We start from the raw sequence: 21246 nt of genomic DNA on the forward strand, positions 1-21246 counted from the left end.
TATAGCCACGTTACAAATAAGAAATATTGTGATCATCAATAGTTTGCATATCTCATTTAATTAAAAATATCTTTTGCCCAGTAACCGCTACACATCAGTGTCATTCTTTAATCATTGATTTTGTAGTTGTCTTAAATTGCTTCATAAAAACAACAAAAAATAGGCTTACTATTTAGGTAAAGTCCCATGCATCATAATCATTTATTACAACCAAATATATGTTCAGGAAATAATCAGTTACAAAACAAAAGTTGATACATTGTATACATTTAAATAATGTAAAATTATCTTTGGATTAAAGTAATTTAAAAGTATCAACAGTAAATAACCTGATGTGAAGCAATCCTTAGTTACTGCACTTATCGGTAACTATAACTAATCAGACGTACCTAGTTCAAATATTAGCTTGGGAGTTTGTTTGTTTTTAAAAAAAAGTTTAATTAAAGCTTCAAACCATATAAGTAAATTCTAAAAATTGACTGCAAACTATTTTAGGCAATAGTGTTCTGAAAGTTTTAAGTAGGAAATGTGTAATTGTTTTAGAAGGAAACAAGATTACCTTAGATGTTTTTGCAATTAACATTGCTATTACCATTAAAAGTAAAAGTAAATGCATTTTATTTATTTCTTATATTTCCAGAGAAGAGGTAAATGACAAACTCCGAGACATGCCAGATGGAACATTCTTAGTGCGAGATGCATCGACAAAGAAACAGGGAGACTATACACTCACGCTCCGGTAAATAACTAGGATATTATCATATAAGTTGTCCTGTCTGTTCTAAAGTTCTTTTTAGAGCTTGCTAGTAAATTGATGGGTTGCAACCAGTGAATGGGAATGGTAAATATTCTATATTGTCCTAGAAAGTTCTTTTATGTACGGTATGTGCTGAACTATAAAAGTGCCGCATAATACGAAAGAGTAGCATCATTGTGCCAGAGCGTTTGCAAACTGTATGAAAATTGGCAGCCTAGCGCTTTTTTTCTTTCTTTCTCTATAAAACCAAGTTCTGGAGGTGATGGTTTCAAAGTAGTTTCAAAGGATGTCAGAAATCTGAATTAAAAACAGGGTTTTTAGGATTTGAGCTGCTTTTCATTGTCTTGGTTGTTATAATTATCCTTAGCAGTTTCCTTATAGCTGTTGTTTATACTTCTTTTTTGTCTCAGAAAGTTACCTGAAGGCAAACTAAAGATCTCAAAATAAGCAATAATATACAATGGTTTTCTTTAACAGTAATAGCAACAACAACAACAATAACAATAATAATATAGCAATCTTTCCTTGGAATAACTAGCACAATACCTGACATAACAATAGTTGAAAAGAAAAAAGTATGGTTGAAAAGTATGAACGAATTGAAGACCGCAAGAAAAAATCACAAAGTACCAGGACTTGCAAATTGAAGTTGAGCGACTGTGGAAAAAGAAATTGTGTGTTGTCCCGATTGTAATTGAAGTCCTTGGAGCAATATGTAAAAGGCTTCCTCGCTATTTGGAAATTTTAAATTTATCAGACTTGAACATTCTGATTCTACAAAAAACCACCCTACTTGGAACAGCTTATATCCTCCAACGTTACCTTAACAGTTCCTAGGTCCTTGGTTAGGACTTGAGCTGTTGAGCTATCAACCAACCCTAAAGGCTGTGAATCTCGGTTCCACCACAAAACCGCGATGCCCTTATCCGCGCCGACATAAGCGCGGAGGCAAATCCGCGGCGTCTGAAACGCTAAGAAAAAAACGACCCTACCGCCGCGACAACAGCGCGGCGACAGAAGGGCGTTCTACATGCTTCGTTCTTTGCCTCCAAAGGTAGCCCTCCTCCTCCAGCTGACAGCGGCAGCGGGCACGGGGCAAAGCAGGCTGCCCAGCAGCAGCAGCCCGCAGGAAGGGTCCAGCTCAGCTGCGGGGGGCAGCAGGAAGCCCGAGCGGGGCCGCCGACGCCGGCAGTGGAGGAGGACGCGGCGGCGGCTGAGGCTCTCCCGGGGCCGGCGAAGCGGGCTTGCCCAGCGGAGGCAGGCCGCCCTCTTCTTCCTCAACAACATCTCCTTGGATGGGCAGCCTCCGCCGCCAGCGCCTCCCCCGGAGGAAGAGACAGGGCGGGCGGCGGCGGTGGCTGAGGCTCTCCCGGGGCCGGCGAAGCGGGCTTGCCCGGCAGCGGCCACCGCCTGTCCAAGGAGATGTTGTTGAGGAAGAAGAGGGCGGCGTGCCTCCGCTGGGCAAGCCCGCTTTGCCGGCCCTGGGAGAGCCTCAGCCGCCGCCGCTGCTGCGTCCTCCTCTGCCACCGGCGTCGGCGGCCCCACTCAGCCCCCCCGCAGGCTTCCTGCTGCCCCCTGCGGCTGTTCCTGCCCCCGCGGCTGTGCTGGACCCTTCCTGCGGGCTGCTGCTGCTGGGCAGCCCGCTTTGCCCCGTGCCCGCTGCCACTATCAGCTGGAGGAGGAGGGCTACCTTTGGAAGCAAAGAACGAAGCATGTAGAACGCCCTTCTGTCGCCGCGCTGTTGTCGCGGCGGTGATGACGCGCGATGATGATGTCGCGGCTTTAGTGACGCAATTTAATCTCCGCTATTTTGCGTAGCGCGGTTTTGTCGTGCCACGGTGAATCTCACCAAAGATTAACCACAATATAACACTTGCCTTTCCTTGGAATAACTAGCACAACAGCAATATAGCACTTAGACTTATATACCACTTCACAGTGCTTTACAGACCTCTCTAAGCGGTTTACAAAGTCAGCATATTGCCCCCAACAATCTGAGTCCACAGTTTACCAACCTCAGAAGGATGAAAGGATGAGTCAACCTCGAGCCAGTGAGATTCAAATTGACTTCACAAAAAGTTAAACGTGCAGGGGAAAGGAAGTAATGACATTTCTCAGTCTTTTATATAGTTCCAGTCTCTTGATATCTCTCACATACAGGTAGTCCTCGACTTACAACATTCGTTTAATGACAGTTCAAAGTTACAACAGCACTAAAAAGTGACTTATGACTGTTTTTCACACTTATGACTGTTGCAGCATCCCTGTAGTCACATGATCAAAATTCAGACATGTGACCTTCTGACAGTAAAGTCAATGGGAAAGCCAATTTAACAACTTAACAATTCCAATGACCTACTTAACAACTGTGGCTAGAAAGGTTTTAAAGTGTGGCAAAACTCACTTAATAAGTTTCTTATTTATCAACAGAAATTTTGGGCTTTATTGTGGTGGTAAGTTGAGGACTACCTATATGTTTCATACATACTACTGCTATAGCCATGCCTTTAAGAAAATAAATTCTTCCATTCAATCCTGACCAATTCTCAGAGATGGCCTGAACTATGGCCTGCAGTTTTCTCGGCAAGGTTTTCAGAAGTGGTTTGCCAGTGCCTTTTTCCTAGACCTGAGAAAAAAATAACTAGGCAGGACTAGTTACTAATTACTTACTCATGGTCTCTCAGTTTCTAGCTGATGCCTTAATCACTACTTCAAATTGTTCTCAAACCAAACAAACTCAAATCAAAGGTGATTTTCAAGGAGTGGTGTTTTGCATTGAATCCTTCTCTCTTGTATTTAATTCCTAATCTCAATTTACCCTCATAAATTAGATCTATTTTCTTATGGGATTTGTTTGTGACTATCTTTCATTATTTTTTTAAAAAAATTGTTTTTTCTTTGCTTCTTTGTCCTCAAATACAGTGCTTTATTTTGCTTTCTGAAAATTAATGGCGGCTTTTGCAGGATAGGTCTAAAAAACAATGCAAAAGCTAAAGGTTTGCTTCTGCACTCTGCTTCAAGCATTTTCTTGACAGGCCATTAATATTTTTAGTTTTGTTACATAAATATGTGCAACAACCACATGATTAAAAACTATTGAGAATTATATTCTCATATTTATCTCAGCTGTTTTTAAGATACTAATTCTTCAAGAAAAGTATATTACAGTAAAATAATATCTGGAAATGGAAAGGATTGAATTTTCCAGGTTCACCCTACCAATTGTTTTAATATATTGAATACAGAAGAATTGTTTTATTTGCCTATAGCAACGCAGATATACAAATGGTTGCAGTATATTTGAGGCCAGCTAAATTATTTTCCTTGTAGTTCTGTAGAACATCTGACCATATAATTAGGCAAAGAAGGCAAATTGTGCCTTATAAACTTTCTCAGGTTTAAAGAATAATGTTTTCTATAAAATTCATAAACTTCCTCTACCAAATTTTAATTTAAAATTTTAATTAAGCATGGTGTTCTTAGCAGCTAGTAAGGTTTGGGTGTGCCTATACTTAGGATGCATTTTCATATATTTTTAAAAAATACTAATATTAAATAAATGAATTAAGTGTTATAGATAAAAATGAAAAATTATGGTGCTAAATAATTATGCAGGAATTGTTCTATTTGGCTTTCTATTCTAGCATAAAGTATTTATGATTTGTATGCATCATCAATGCAATGTGCTATGTACTTAATGATTGTTATTATCTACCTTCTAGGAAGGGTGGCAACAATAAATTAATAAAAATCTATCATCTGGATGGGAAATATGGCTTTTCTGATCCATTGACATTTAATTCTGTGGTGGAATTGATTAACCACTATCATCATGAATCTCTTGCCCAGTATAATCCTAAACTTGATGTGAAGCTGATGTATCCTGTATCTAAATACCAGCAGGTAAGTTTTCAAAGAGCGTATAGGTAGATTTCATTGAATGTTTATTAAAAAAATAGGCTGGGAGCAATTGTTCTACTCTTATTTGAATACTTTAATTTACCACAGCTAAAATATGATTGTTTCAAGAGCTTTTGCTTTAAAGTACCCATTTCATTAATTATCTAATGTAAAAATAAAAAATTACTATTTCAACGTAAATAAATGCAGACACTTTTAAGACTTGTTAGCAAGAATTTATCTTTGCGCCATAGCTATCAATTATTTGGTATCATTTTAATAGTCTTCTAATATAATTTCACATCGTTTTTTTTAATGAATCTTGATGCAAAACTAAGATGAACAGATTTTATCTACTTACCATAAAATCTGCATTTGATATCTTTTTTTAAGAAAACAAAGATCCCAACAGTTTCATTGATGAAAACCTACTATGCTTTGTAATGAGATTAAACAATTAATTAATTAAGAAGTTAGTGCTGGGCATTTATCCTAAAAAAGTTGATCTCCCAAAAAATCCCAAAACTATATTGTCTTTAGAGCCAAGGTGGCGCAGTGGTTAAATGCAGCACTGCAGGCTACTGCTAGATCAGCAGGTCAGCGGTTCAAATCTCACCGGCTCAGGGTTGACTCAGCCTTCCATCCTTCCGAGGTGGGTAAAATGAGGACCCAGATTGTTGGGGGCAATATGCTGACTCTCTGTAAACCGCTTAGAGAGGCCTGAAAGGCCTATGAAGCGGTATATAAGTCTACTGCTATTTAGACGTATAGATTTCCTTAGTAATTGGAACAGTCAACATTTAAAATCTGGGTGGAGAAATGTTGGTAATTGAGAAGACTTTGTACTATAGGATTAAGAAAATTGATGTGTTTTCCCTGCGGTAGTTATACACCGAAAGCAACATCTGAATTTCTTTTGTAGAAAATTATATCTATTTTCTGCTCTGATGTATGCAGGATCAGCTGGTAAAAGAAGATAATATTGATGCTGTGGGCAAAAAGCTTCAGGAATACCACACTCAATATCAAGAGAAAAGTAAAGAATATGATAGATTATATGAAGAATATACCAGAACATCACAGGTATATTGCAAGTTGATTTACATTCTCATGGTGACCTATGCAAAAAATAGAATTTGACAGTAAATGCCCATGCAAACCAAAGGGGTGTTTGATTTTCAATATATAGTTTTCCCAGTGGTGGGTTGCCAATTTTTTTACTACCATTTTAGGCGTGTTTGCGTATGTGTGTATCCAGGTAGGCAGAGCCTCTCATCGCCGCTACTACTGGTTCGCCTGGGCCGAATCAGGAGCAACCCACCTCTGAATTTTCCTCACTATATTCTGAAACACACGTGTGACAATTTGACCACCAAAACAGCTATGGGAAGGATTTTTTTAAAGCATGTTTTGCTTTTTTCTACCCTGCACATGCCATTTTACTATATATCAGAGGTCAATATGAAATTAGAATTTGTGACTTACATTCCCTCTAAACTGAGATTATATCATCATGTATATGAAAAGTCTATGTTCCAGGTGGGAACTATTCTTGCAGAATGCAAGAATTACAGGATGGTTCTTAGTTTTGGAAATAAACCACCTGGAACAGGAAGCATTTTTATGTGTGCTAGACATTTTGAGATACAACCACATCTGGAATGCTACTTCCTGTTCCCTATTTCTAAAAGAAACCTCCCAGATTGGCACATTCAGGAGAAAAATATGCATTGTTGCAAAACATATTAGAAAAATTATTACATCATTTATGAAAGCTCCTTCTCATATCTTATCACTATTTCATGCAAATAGACCTGTTTACTTTATTTTTGCTTTTCAAGTTGCTTCCCTCCAGGGACGTGCAGTCACTGGAGGCAGGGGAGGTGGGGCCTCACCAGTCTCAGGAAGAAAAGGAAAGAATTTTTTAAAATAATTAAAAAGGCCAAGGTAGTTGCTGCCAGATTCTAAGTCACAGTGACTTTGAGTCTGCTTAGTGTTAACTGTAGGGGGAGGCTAGAGAACTATGGGCCTCCTTTGCATAAGGAATTTTTCACCTTTTAAGAGTTAAGCAAGGGTTAAAAAGCGAAAAATTTCTTATGCAAATGAGGCACGTGATTCTCTCGCCTCCTCCTGCAGAGGGCTTAGAGGCTTTTTTTAAAAATTTAAGCAGAGTCATCCACGTGGTGACTCTAGCAGCAACTATCCTAGCCTGCCTGGCCCTGGCTAGACCAAATCTTGCATTTTTGATGCAGCTGGAAGGTATGTGGGTCAGAGGGAGGGGGCAGGGGGGAGGAATTCAAAGTTATTGTAATTTGTAAGTAATGTTTTATTGTGAGTAATTTGTGTGTGTGTGTGTGAGTGTGTGTTTCTTTCTTCACTTCACTCAAACAAACTCTCTCTCAATTTGAGAGAGAGTTTGTTTGAGAAGAGAGGGAAGGGGCAGAGGCATGGAGGGCAGCCTTGTTTGAGAAGAGAGGCGCAGCCCTCTCCCCCCCACCGGGAGCCCCATCCTGCTCCCTTCTCCCCTTTCTTCGCCGGCTGCCACCTCGCCCCCCCGCCTCCTCCATCCCCGCTGCTGTGTCCGCCAGGTGTCTCGTGTTTATGGCGGGCATAAACGTGAGACGCCTGGCAGACACAGAGACGGGGACGGAGGAGGCGGGGGCAAGGTGGCAGAGCACGGCAGTGGCGAGAAGCAGCACCCCCGCTGCTGTGTCTGATAGGAGTCTCGCATTTATGCCCGCAATAAACGCGAGACGCCTGGCGGACACATAGGGGGGACGGAGGAGGTGGGGGGCGAGGCGGCAGAGCGCGGCAGTGGTGAGAAGCAGCACCCCCGCCGCTGTCTCCGCCAGGCATCTCACATTTATGGCAGGCATAAACACGAGACGCCTGGCGGACACAGAGGCGGGGGCGAGGCAGCAGGGCGAGGCGGCAGAGCATGGCAGCAGCGAGAAGCAGCACTCCCGCCGCTGTGTCTGACAGGCATCTCGCGTTTATGCCCGCCATAAATGCGAGATGCCTGGCGGACACAGAGGGGGAACGGAGGAGGAGGGGTTGAGGCAGCAGAGCATGGCAGTGGCGAGAAGCAGCACCCCCGCCGCTGTGTCCGCTAGGTGTCTCGTGTTTATGGTGGGCATAAACGTGAGACGCCTGGTGGACACAGACGTGGGGACGTCCCCGCCACTGCCACGCTCCCCCGCCTCGACCCCCCCACCTCCTCCATCCCCGTCCGCTGCGGGTGTTCCCTCCCCCCAAGCCGTTTCATGAACTGCCGCTAATGAAGAATCGGGCCCCCACCAGCCATGGCATGATTCAGCCTCTGCTTTTCTTTTCGAGGTGCCTTTCTCCGCCTCCCAAACACCCCCCCAAAAAACCTCCCACTTCCAACCGGTTTCCCCCTTTTTACTTATTTTTTTTAAAATAAAGGATGGCATTGCCAAGCGGAGAGCGACATGCCAGGGGGAAATGCCAGACCGACCGAAGCTTTAATGGGCTATGGAGGTGAAGGGGAATTAATTGGGTTGGCTCTTGGTTGGCACCGAGGGTGCCCCGAGCGGGTTTCATGGGGAGAGGGCGTAGGGCGGGGGCTTTCCTGCAACTGGCTGAGCCCTGAATGGAGGCGTCTGTTTTCCAGCTTCTTTATGGCTTTGTCAGCAGTGGGATCGCTTCATGCGGGCGCAATTCATATGCAAATGGAGACGCGGGGAAGCAGGGAGGTTGGCAGGAGTTGAAGAAAAGAGGAGTAGGCGGGGGGCAAGGTGGGGGAGCGCGGTAGCGACGGGGACGTTCTTGCTGCTGCCGGGCTCTTGCCTCACCAAACATAATCCTCACCACACGTCACTGCTTCCCTCCTTAAACTTTCTTGTGCTTCTACATTAACATCTAGAGCTGGAGGGTTCATATTTGGTTTTGGGGGTTAGTTCTTCATGGTTGAGGCCACTTTGATTTCTTTACTTACATAGTTGATTTTTTCATCATGTAAAGTAACAAATCTGGATTTGAATCAATTTTAAAAAATTAAAGTGTTAAAAAAGCTTTTATAAATAAATAAATAGTGTGCTATAAACTATGCTATATTTTCATATAATGGTAATACATAAGAAGTCATTCGAATAGCTATGCTTCTGGTTGTAAACTATCATCTTTTAAATGGATTGCTTTGTGTAGGAAATTCAGATGAAGAGGACAGCAATTGAAGCTTTTAATGAAACAATTAAAATATTTGAAGAGCAGTGCCACACCCAAGAACGGTATAGCAAAGAATACATTGAACGATTTCGAAGAGAAGGGAATGAGAAAGAAATTGAACGGTAAGTCTACCAAATACTATACCTAGTAATAATATTTAGTTCTGTATGGTAATTACATTGTCAGCCCCATATTGTTTAATTGTTTTCACTCAGCTCCAAAGTAGCTGCATTAAATATTAAAGAGTACCTAAATAACTAATCTGGAGTCATTACATAGGTATGCAGTTTCCAGCTATGAATTACAGGAATGTTCTTTTGAGTTCAGAAAGTTTAATGATTTAACATAGTCTTTAAAAAATATTTTGAATTTCCATTTTCTGAATTAAGGGACAAACAATTCAGGTATATATTAATTGTAATTTTAAAACTTAATTATACTGTTTGAAGTCAACAGAATCTTTATAGGACAAAGATACAACCAAGCAGGAAAATTTAATAATACAATCGTGTGAATGATGTTTTTACATATTCTAGAGGTATAATTATAGCAGCAGAGGAATACTCAATTATATAACTGAATTTCCTTTTAGTTCAGATTCTGATACCATATGCCAAAATCATTTTTACACAGCATGTCATCTGTCTTCCTCATAATATCATTTAAATATTATCTGAAAGAAGGAAATGATCAGACTGAGAAGAAATGAGCCCCTTCTTGGTAACAGGAATGTTTGAAAGCTGGGGGCAAGTGTCAGCTGCTGACACTTGTTTCTTGTAAAAGTCTCTGTGTTCATCTGATCATTAGCTTGGTCATGGATTTTATCATTTTATCATTTTATTGAGATTTATAGGCCGCCCTTCTCCCTGAGGGGACTCAGGGCGGCTTACAATCACAAGGGGAGGGGATGCAGTACCAAGAGACAAACAATAGTGAACAAAATAAAATGGTAAACCACAACATGCATTCAACAGTCAACACTCGGGCGGGTAAATTGGAAACCTATCCCCAGGCCTGCTGGGAGAGCCAGGTCTTGAGGGCTGTGCGGAAGGTCTGGATGGTGGTGAGGGTACGAATCTCAACGGGGAGCTCGTTCCACAGGGTCGGAGCTGCAACAGAAAAGGCTCTCCTCCGTGTAGTCGCCAGTCGACATTGACTGGCGGATGGAATTCGGAGGAGGCCCAGCCTGTGCGATCTAATCCGTCGGAGGGAGGTGATCGGCAGAAGGCGGTCTCTCAAATATCCAGATCCACTACCATGGAGTGCTTTAAAGATGGTCATCAATACCCTGAAGCGCACCCGGAGACCGACAGGTAGCCAGTGCAGCTCGCGGAGGATGGGTGTAATGTGGGCGAACCGCGGTGCGCCCACTATCACTCGCGCGGCTGCATTCTGGACTAACTGCAGTCGCCGGATGCTCTTCAAGGGTCTTCTTCAAAGACATTCTCTATGATCTCTATATCAGGCTTAGCATCATATTCTCAGCCCACTTTCATATTGGTGCTAGGACTTTCCTGGATCGAGATATTTCATCTTGTCAAAGACCCAGCATTGGAGGCTGGCAAAACGGGAAGAAGAGATCTCAGTGTTTCCCTCTGAGATCAGAATTCTGTCTTCAGTCTCATCACTTCTATCACCTGAGACACATCAAAGCAGTTTGTAGGGATCTAGGTATATTCTAGATACTATAAGGATTTTGCTTGATATAATGGAAGATAATTTAGCTGATTGACGTTGACACAAGTATATACTGTTAATAAAACTTTAAGGCTTTTTTTTTTTTTTAAAGGAGGAATTGGAAAGGGGATGTTTTCAAGTCAGACAAGAACTATTGTGGAGTGCATGCTATTGATTTGGGTGCTATATGATAATGGATAAAATATGTGCATACTTTAAAATCCAAATTTAATATTTTAGTTTGAGAAATATATCTGCAACAAAAACACTAATTTTTTATAGGATTATGATAAATTATGAAAAATTGAAATTACGCCTGGGTGAGATTCATGATAGTAAGATGCGACTGGAACAAGATTTGAAGAAACAAGCACTGGAAAACCGAGAAACAGACAAGAAAATGAACAGTATCAAACCTGATCTTATCCAGCTACGCAAAATCAGAGATCAGTACCTTGTGTAAGTAAGCACAAGCTAAACACCTAATGGTTATTCTCTACCTACTACAACACCAAGTCTCTACTTTAAATCCAAGAGAATGGTAACAAAACTAACAACATATTACAAAAGAATTTTTAAATGTTAAATTGTTGTTAATTAATATAAAAGGTTCCTGATTCAGAGTGGGATTCTAATTAGAAGCAAAAAGACCATGGCCAACGAGGTCAATTTCCCCACTAATGTTTTTCTCTACTAATAACATAGTATAATATAAGTGAGTTTCTTGACACAAAAGAATTATAAATTTAGTTAGCCTTTTCAGCACTTGTTCAATACTATTCTTGTTCCATATTCTCAGACAATTTGAAATGAAAGGCAATGCAATGTTCATAGACTAATTAGTTCAATTATGCCATTCTGCAATATGGTGACTTCATGTATTAGTGTTATGATGATTGGGGGCATCATTGAATAAAACAGCCATTCTCTCTCATTACTGAGGGAAGAAGAAGGAAGGGCATGTTCTTACATACCACAAATATTTTCTATGCCACAATCAGCTGTTTTTGTCAGGAAAGAAAATGCCACATAATGTACAAACACACAAAAGAGGCACAACTGTCTTCTTCTCTCTTAAAACGTTGTTGGGCATAGTTCTGTGATAAAACCATTTATATTGATAAAATAATAGGTCTAGTATCCATGGGATCTTGGAGAGGCATTTGATGGAATGATCCAAATCATTATAGAAAGTTAATAACTAGTATTGTCTCTCTTTGGCAGCTGGCTTAATCATAAAGGAGTAAGGCAGAAACGAATTAATGACTGGCTGGGAATCAAAAATGAAATTGTTGATGAGTAAGTGCAATTGTTTAATGTTATATTGCTATTAAATTGTATTTAAAATCCTAGTAGAGGTGTGTGCAGATCTGTGCTAGAATAATGTCATCACCACATAAGTATGTATATTTTCTTAGTCAAAGACCACCATGTCTAAAATCCATAAGAACTCTGATATTTTCTGTTTTATATACTATCATAAAAAATTAAAAAATTTTATTATAACGAATTTTTACCATATGTAAAATATAATACAAAAAATGTAACTAATGCTTTAGTACCTTCAGCTTTCATTATTTTAATTATACAGATGCACATTTAGATATGAGATGACTGATACCTACTCCACAGTTTGTGCTATGTTTCTAACAAAAGTTGATGGCAGTAGTGTTGAGTACTCTTTTAAGGAAAGGCTTTGCTGATGTTTATATACATTGTTTTATTCAAGAATAAGTGATCCTATTATAAAAAGTAAACCCGCATTAAGGAAAAAGGATTTGTTGTTTTCCTAGTACATATTTTATGAATGAGGAAGATGAAAATCTGCCACATTGTGATGAAAAGACTTGGTTTGTGGGAGACATCAATCGCATCCAGGCAGAAGATTTGCTTTGCGGGAAACCTGATGGAGCATTTTTAATTCGAGAAAGTAGCAAGAAAGGCTGCTATGCTTGTTCTGTGGTGTAAGTATTGGCTTTATGAATTAACCTGAAAGCTCTCAGTACATTTGCAAAGTGTAGAGAAGCTTGCTTTGGAGTGTGAGTGGTTCAGTCCATCCGCTTTTTGCTTTAAGGATGTTTTCTTTTTTAGTTCTTAAAAACTTTTTAAAGATAATACCAGCATGTTTTAACTTGACATTTTATAATGGATTTCCCCAGCCACCATTCCCCTAATGTTTCTCTTTTGGGTGAACTTATTGTTTTATAGAATTAGAAAATCACTAGAGCAAGCAGTGAAATACAAATCTTTTAAAGAAATAAGTGATATAATTAATTGGCATTTGAGGCTGTTTTTAAAAACTGAGTTTTTCTTCATTCTCACTCAAATTCTTTTGACAAAATATTTCATAGTTCCCCTATTGGTCTAAATTCTCTTACTTAAAAGCAAAACTATTTTGGTAAAAATTATATATATATAATCTCTTAGATACAGCTCCACATTTGTTAAAAGTATAGATGTCTTAATGGTCTGAAAATCTTCTTTAAAATAGCTTGGATTACAGAGCTAAAAAAAATATTCTAAAACTATATGGTCCATTAATTTCTGAATCTTTTTCTTCTAGCTGACTTATCACATTAAATGTTGTTTCTTTTCCTTAACAGAACTGAAGGCGAAGTTAAACACTGTGTGATCTACAGCACTCCAAGAGGTTATGGGTTTGCAGAGCCATATAACCTATATAGCACCCTTAAAGAATTAGTCCTCCATTACCAGCATACCTCTCTCGTCCAACACAACGACTCTCTAAATGTCCGTCTTGCTTATCCTGTCTACGCACAGATGCCCTCCCTTTGTAGATAAATTTTAGGAAGATGAAGTATAGGTGAAGTGTTGGTTATCTCGAATTTCTTTTCTACAATTTTTATTAGAACCCAGAGGGCATTCTTTCTCCTTAGACTGCTTGTTTTGCACAAGAAGTTATATGATGAATGTGAATCGGAAACTTAGCAGCAACAGCTTCGGGATAGGTACCATAGTGCTACCTGAAGATCAACTGTGTTCATAAGGAGACTGCCTCTTGATTTCCCAAAAAAGAACAAGAAAACTCTATCAAACTCTGTCTTTAAAAATCCATTGAAACAAAATTGTAGGAACATTTTTGCCTGGCACCATCAATGGAATTTCTACATGGATTTTTCTTTTCTGAGGTATTGGTAACGTCTTTCAGTCTTAAACTCCAAGAAAATAGAAAGGTTCACCTAAAGAAGCTTTTCCGTGTTAATTTTAGCAACTTTGCTGCAAGTTAGAATAACTTACAAATGAGGGCTCATCTTGATGTAGCATGGTATTTGGTGAGGAGACCAAAGGAATTTTGGAGGAAGTTTCAGGTTCATTCTTAAAAGAATATCCTCAAAGAAATGTTGCTTTATATATTACCAACCATAACAAAGTTTCAGTTTCAACAGCATTACCAATCTTCAAGTTTAAAAAAGCAAACTTTATCCAACAAAACTTCCCTCATTGCTGGACTGAGCACTTATGGGCATAATTGCATTTACAATCGCACACTTGCCAAAACTTGAAGAGAAAATTGTGAAAGCTAAAACTTTCTCATGTCATTTTTATAACTGACCTGATGTAATTGCACCACTTTTTCCCCATTAATTTTTAACATTTTTCTTTTCCTATACCTGTTTCAGATGTTATTTTTAAAAGATACTAAGCTTTGGAATGTATACCAGAATGAAGCAGGCTCTTGGCATGTTTTTTAAAAGGCTTAATAATTTTTGCTGTTTTGAAAACATAGTTTGATTTTGTTTTTATAAAAAAAAAATCTTGAAAAGTGCAATGGATTGCTTCTCAGTGGCTTGCTAAACCAAAAAAAAAATCCCTATGAGTGCAGTCTATATATTGTTGAAACTGGCTACAATAATTTTACTTGTAATATGTTTGATTTGCACCCTAAATCATTAATTCCATTGCACAGATTGTATACGTATTCTTATGATTCATTGTTGTTTTACCATCAAGCAAATATTTGGGTAACTGAATTTTGTCAGACAGCTCAAGCTATAAAAAGTGGTAGAATTTATCAGAACATAAACAGCTGTGCTTGGTTTCTGCTGTCATCAGATCCATCTAGACTCTGTGTAACATCAGATAATAATAGCAAATAATGAGAACTGGATCCACTAGACTGAGAATTTGTGTTCCTAAAAATGCTGTCATTTTGTCACTCCGCATATGATTTTCTTGAATTTTCTCTGTATACTTGAACTAGAACAATTGCTTACACAAAGGAAGGGGGAAACAAGCAAATTCAGCATGAAGTGCATGCCAGGGGATTGGGACATGGACCTCTTCTGCTTTACCTTGCTTTCATGACATCTTGAGCCCCTGGACTGTTACAAATGTTTACATATAGCAAAATGCACTACAGAAAGCATATGTATTATGCAGAAAATGAAATTGCTGAACAGGAATTGAAAAATCTTGAGTTCTAATTATCAGCTGGAGGGGCCAAAGTAGACTGCTTAATATGTCCCAACAGCACTTCTGATTTGCACTAATCTACTGCCATTTAAGCCAAGAGCTGCAGTAGTGTCTTCAGAAAAACAACAACTGGATTGACTGTAGTTCTTTGTGAAAAGAACTGTAGCTGTGTAATCCCTAGGATTGACCCTTTCCCATCCTCTTAAATAAAGCCTGGACACCACACTTTCCTTTTACTCTGCAAAAAGCCTCTACTGCTAAATGTGTCTTTGGATTTGTTAGTTTCAGAAATAGCAGAGATTCTCTGGATGCCAGGCAGGTTGTACCATCTGAACTGGCACTTGCACATTTTTCAAGTATTGGTTAGGCTACAAAAGTCATATCTCAACATCAGTGGAACTTTTCTGGGCCTTCACTAATCAGTCTTGCTATTTCAAATATAAACATAAAATGGATTGCCAGTATAAAATCTACCAATTCCCATTATTATGAATAAATTTCACCTTGTTTACCCATTGGAACTCACTGGAATTTGTTGATTTCAGTAATTCTGAAATGTACACTTCCTTTAAACATTACCTATTTCATGTACACCTCATGCGCCACCTTGATCCAGTTTATGAATATGGCTCTATTCCACTCTTTAAAATCTAATTGAAATATATAGAGAATATGTTTTACCATCTGCATTCAGCTTCAGCACGCGTTCTTGATTTAATGTCCTTGACTGCGATATTTTTTTTACATTAGTGAGACGTAGCTGTGCTCAAGTGGCAGCGTTCTTAATTCTCCTGGCTGAGTGTTAGGATTAGCTGCCCTACAAGCATCACTGGCTAAAGCAAAGCTGAAATGAACAGAAAACAACAAAATTCTAAAAGTCAAATCAATGAATGAATGTCTACATCCAAAAAGCTTCTGAAAACAAAAATATTTGAATTGTTAAAAAGTATGATTTTAGAAAATGCTGATCTTGATGATCCATTCTTTGTTTTTGCAGTGTTAAATGGTAAATGGGGTGGGCAAAATAGTGTTGTTTAATATTCAGAGTTATGATTGAGAATTTTACAGTATTTTGTTTTTTCACAAGTTCATCTTTTATGCAATTGCTAAATTGCTGTGATGCTCAGTGGGTCAGGTTAAAACAATTGAAATGCCACTACTTCTGGTAATTAATTTCTTTGCTGGTGGTATTTAATAAGAACTAATGCATATGCTTAATGGGAGGTTTCAAGAAGCAGTAATATCTAGGGTAAAACGTCTCTTTTGCACTCTTAGCAAAGCAGAACCCTGAACCATTATTTAATCATATGAATAGTTTATGAACTAGAGACCCATTTAAAACATATACAAGGGCTCATATGAGCAACTGGAGCTATTTGTTTCTCCATTCCCTCTTATACTGCCTCAGAAAATACTTTGATATATTTTTGTTTTTCAAAAAGGTCATATAAACTATCACTGTTACAACTTCTTGCACATCCATAGGATTCATTGGGATCATGGTCTAAGCATGACATTCTTATGCTGGAATACAATACTTCAATTTTCAGCTACATCTACAAAATCCATTTACACTGAACTCATTTATATGCAATTTCTCAAGTCATATTGTATTTCTTTTATATAATGTAGCACTTGGATTAAAATAAAAGAAACCACATTAATTCTACAAAACACCAACCTGCATAATCTCAGGAATAGAGACAGGTCATTCAATCTGTCTTGGAACAGGTAGATAGTGGTTTGTTTAAATAAATAGGGACATGTTTAGTGCTATGTTGCGGATTTGGGGGATAAACATTAGCACTCACTATGGAAAGTCTTGACAAGATGTACAGTGTTTGTTCATGTAGCAATTTTGCTTTTTTGCTCTTTTTCAAATTTGGAAAAGCCCTTTTTGGTACTTGATTTTTTTCTGATGAAATGTATGGTTCTTGGGTTTTTTGTTTGTTTTTGTTTTAAATTTTGTGTACCTTAAATTTACAGCTAATGGGGAATAAAAAACTAAAGTGGTAGTGTGTTTTGTGGCAAACTTTTTTTAGATTAAAGGTTGTGTGTGATTATAACCAAGCATTTGAATACATGGTCAACCATTAGTTTCATATTTTTATTTGTGCATATTAATTCTTAAATCAGTAATTTATGGTTTGGTAAATTTGAATATGTTTCTGAGATAAATTTACATAGTCTTCTTTTGCCCTTAAAGAAAATTGCAGTTGGAAGCATAATTCTTCTTTTCATTTCTTGAAACTCCCTATTTGCTTAAGAGTATAGGCAAAATTAACTGTAGATTTGATTGTCAGTAACTTTAACAGTAAGTTATTCTTGTTCAAAAAACAAAGCTGAATATCTTACTCCAAGGATGGGATTGTTTTCAAACACTACAGTGGAAATATGTTGGGGCAATCAACATTAAAAATAAAGAATAATGGTTCTTTCTGGATTGATTAGGCAGATGCTAAATTCAGCATTAAGAATGAGGAGCCACCATTAGTTTCTGTGTTGCTATCTTTGCCTTTTCTTTATATCTGAGCCATCAGTCCTTCTCTTCAAACCCAGGCTTTTCTCTACCTTTCTAGAAGCTTTAGAAATGTCACAATACTTCCTGCAATTCACCTCTTGTTTCTCATTGCTGCATACATAGCCCAACAAAAAGTTGGGTTCTGCAGATCTTGTTGCTGTTGTACTTAGGCCAACACTCTATCTTAACATACTTTTAGTGGCTATATTTCTTTGCCAATGGTATATGTCTTCACTACCAACAATGTCTCCTTTCTATTCACCCGTTTTCGGTCTAGCAATCTTCCATTATCTCACTGTGTGGGGGGGGGGCAGGGAAATAGAAGTGGCAGTTAACTAATGCTATGGAAATGCTGAGAGGGGGAACCTTCTCTTCCTTTGGGATATTAACACCCTCACAAAACTAAAACTATAGAAATAAATTCAGTGAAAATTAGGGAAAACAGTATTTTACAGATGATACTTAATGCCAAGCCCCATATGTTGGGGAAAATGTAAAGAAATATATAAAGGTAGTGTGAAGTAATTCAATCTTTTTTGATTGAATTTCTTGGTCCAATGGGATTGATCACAATCCAGGCATTTGATTTTATATTAGTTGGGCTTACAAAGTTTTTTTAAAAACCACAAAGCCACATTGTAATACAAAGAGTCAGTTGTTTTCTTAATGGTCATAGATGGACATATAGCAGTAAGATTCTGGAAAAGAGGAAAGGATTTGAATATTTCTATTTATATAGCAATATGCAGGAGAAAACACAAATGATTTTTACTTCACCTCATATTAATAATCTGACTTTTCTTTAAAAAAAAAAAGGTTAAAGCTCTGCCATTTTGGCTGGCACCATAGTTTTTCAGCCAATTTTTTCTATTTAATATGTTTTTAGCAACGTATTGATACAAATAACTCCTGTTAACTTAGAATATAATTTAAAGAGCTCTCCAGAGCAAATAGCACTGAAGCAACTCTTGAGTTCAACAGAAGAGAACTGAAACACTAAAAATAAAACAATGGGGTCATTTAAAGTCTACTTTAATTTTCCACATGATTTGTTAATCTCCCTACACGGTGGAAGGATTGCAGTTTACACCTTGCAGCATTTTTAAGGCAGGTAACATTTGTAGGAAAACACAACTATTTCCAGGCATTTTTAGGGGACAATATTCTCTATATCCCTTTATCACAGCTATTTGCCCCAGCTGTTTGTATCTCTACTCCAGGCTAGCAACCTGTATAAGAGTTTGAATTTGGGGTGACTGATTATAAAGAAACATGAGTCTATTAATTGTATTTGCCACTTTTCAGCTCCATGTCATCTATTGCTAGCAACATTTTCTGTTTGTGTATTTGAGTGTGAGCAAGTGTACCAAGTGTATATAGGTAGATGCATTAGCCATGACATTGCCCCCACTGAGTCCAAATTGGCCACCTGCTCTTGCTGGAACCAGTTAGCCTCAAACTGGGATTCTATTTTGACTGCCCTCGCTACAAAAAGTAAAGTGAGTCTTATCTCACTTCAATAAAGAAAGTTGTAAGGTTTTCTACAAACCCTCAACTCTTTTGAGATAAAGTAACATTTGCATTTTTTAAAGTGAAAGCCACATCATCTAGAAAGTGTGTGCAAAGGAGAGCTGTAGCATTAATTGCTACATATGGAAACAGTTATATCTACAGATATAAATAGAATATCATATTCTCCAAGAATATACCATTATTAATTTTAATGGAGTATTCTAGGAATGTGCACTCCTTTGTATATCTCACACCTAAGCACTGCATTCTTGAAATATTTTGGTTTTCCTCTTATGGGATACTCTTTATCAAGAGATTTGCTTCTCACAAAGCCACAACTATTGTTTTTGTTTTTATTTTTTTTAATATGATTCCAGCATGTAACTTTGGTATTTGTGTTGGTATGTAAAACCTGTTCTGTCATTTTATGATGTAGCCCAATTCATGTTGTTTAACTTTTGAAAAGAAACTGCTTCATGAAGAAAACAGTTGTATGTTAATCATATTGTAGTTTCTAGATTAATAATCCAACATCATATGTGTCACCAAGTATACTATGATGTTTATGTTTTTTATTTTTAAAAAATAGATGGGTGAGCTTTGGAATTCCAGACATTAAACATTCTGGCCTATTTTAAAATAAAAATGCAATAAAAATTGCAATAAAGCACATTTAAATGTAATGTTTTAGAAGGATGTACTGACCGCTGTTTCTAATAAATTCAGAAATACAGCGTAGTTGGTATGATGTGATGATAAAAGTATGTTGGCTTTCTTTTTAAAATGTAATATTTGATTTCTTAAAAGATAAATTCTTATAAATCCTGATACTTCAGTAGTTATATTATTGTGGAATCTCCAAGTCTTACCAATTTAAAATCCTGATTACTAAACTGCTTTGTTACTTAGCTAGAATACCAACATCATTTTTTTTCTTGCTTCAACGTTTCAAATCCATCTGTAGCATCCTGTCTTCAAGCATTTTGCAGTTGGAGGTAGCATTATGATAATCTAACACAACATGACAATGTTAAAATTAATATTTGTTAAGAGGGATACTTGGGTCCATTTACAATAAGAGGGCTGCCCAGAGTCGCTTGATAGTGAGATGGGCAGCATATAAATTCAATTCAATTCAATGGGGTTTATTATCCCTTGTGTTCTGACCAAAATCCACTAGATTTCATAATAAAACTAATATTTATATAACTCCACCAAGCAACTAATGGAGTTACCACCTCTATCCTGACTGCATTAATGCATACTTCAAAGCTGATTACAGGAACTCTCTCTTCAGTTAAGAGAGTCTTTACTGGATATAGTCTACTGCAATTTTGTTGTTACTAATAAAATTCTAAAGATGTCCTATTCCTGCAGTTCTATTCCGTTTGCAATGTGCTTTCTAGATAATTCTGTCTGTCGTCTGTGTCTGTCTGTATCACAAAACACAAAATCACAAAACAGACTTATTTTCTCAGTTTTGACAAGATTCAGGTTTTGTTATAAATTTCACCCATCAGATGATTATTTAAGTAGTCTCTGATTTGGGTTCAATGCAATGCTAAGATTAAATGTCAAATGTTATGAATGTTGATTTTAATGAGTGTGAATTGCATCCTTAAATGTTTTTATATGTAATAAGATTTCTCCCAAAGAGTAAAGTGCACAGACATTTGAACTAAAATGCTTGGGGTTTTTTGTTCAATGTATAGAGGGTTCTGCACTTCCTAAAGCCATGCTGTTTGCACTCAATGTTTGCATTATATTAGACTGAAATTGGAACACCTAGTAAGGAAAGTTAAAATACTCTGAATGTGGTCTCAGAAGAAAAAAGTTTAAAAATCATCAAAAAGATTTAAATCAAAATAAGCAATAATCCCAGAAGTTTAAAACATGTTATTAAAATATTTAAAGAAGAGATAACGGTCAGGAGAGAAAAAGAGAACAAAGGAGATTTTTTTTCCTTTTTTTTTAGTTGCAATATCTCCTAAAAAGGGGCTACAATAACACTTTTGTGTGTTTTTTTATTTTTAAATTTTGACATAGCTATGATTTGATTTGATAATTCCATATTTTGAATTATCATTTCAATTTTCGCTTTGGTGTAAAATTTATGCAATAAGCAAAAATATTAATATAAGTTAATTAGATGCCTTGTGCTATATATTTACATGTATGCACTATAGTCTTTTCTCTTTTCTGTTTTTGTCAATGAAAATAATCATTAGGTATTAAAAAAATTGGAAATGAATCTATC

General features: G+C 37.5%; 1 protein-coding gene across 2 annotated transcripts in view; it reads left to right on the plus strand.

Moving 5' to 3' along the window:
• Positions 1-15241, plus strand: part of LOC116509707 (phosphatidylinositol 3-kinase regulatory subunit gamma) — a 54364-nt gene extending 39123 nt beyond the window's left edge. For both annotated transcript variants that reach the window (XM_032218970.1, XM_032218969.1), the window contains exons 4-11: positions 641-739; positions 4480-4660; positions 5615-5740; positions 8825-8967; positions 10805-10981; positions 11747-11821; positions 12316-12486; positions 13126-15241. In XM_032218970.1, the coding sequence (XP_032074861.1) occupies positions 641-739; positions 4480-4660; positions 5615-5740; positions 8825-8967; positions 10805-10981; positions 11747-11821; positions 12316-12486; positions 13126-13324 (1171 nt within the window). In that variant the 3' untranslated portion in view covers positions 13325-15241. The remainder of the gene's footprint in view (positions 1-640; positions 740-4479; positions 4661-5614; positions 5741-8824; positions 8968-10804; positions 10982-11746; positions 11822-12315; positions 12487-13125) is intronic.
• The last annotated feature ends 6005 nt before the right edge of the window (positions 15242-21246 follow it).

This window comes from Thamnophis elegans, chromosome 5 (genome assembly GCF_009769535.1).
Source record: "Thamnophis elegans isolate rThaEle1 chromosome 5, rThaEle1.pri, whole genome shotgun sequence".
Taxonomy (NCBI): Eukaryota; Metazoa; Chordata; class Lepidosauria; order Squamata; family Colubridae; genus Thamnophis; species Thamnophis elegans.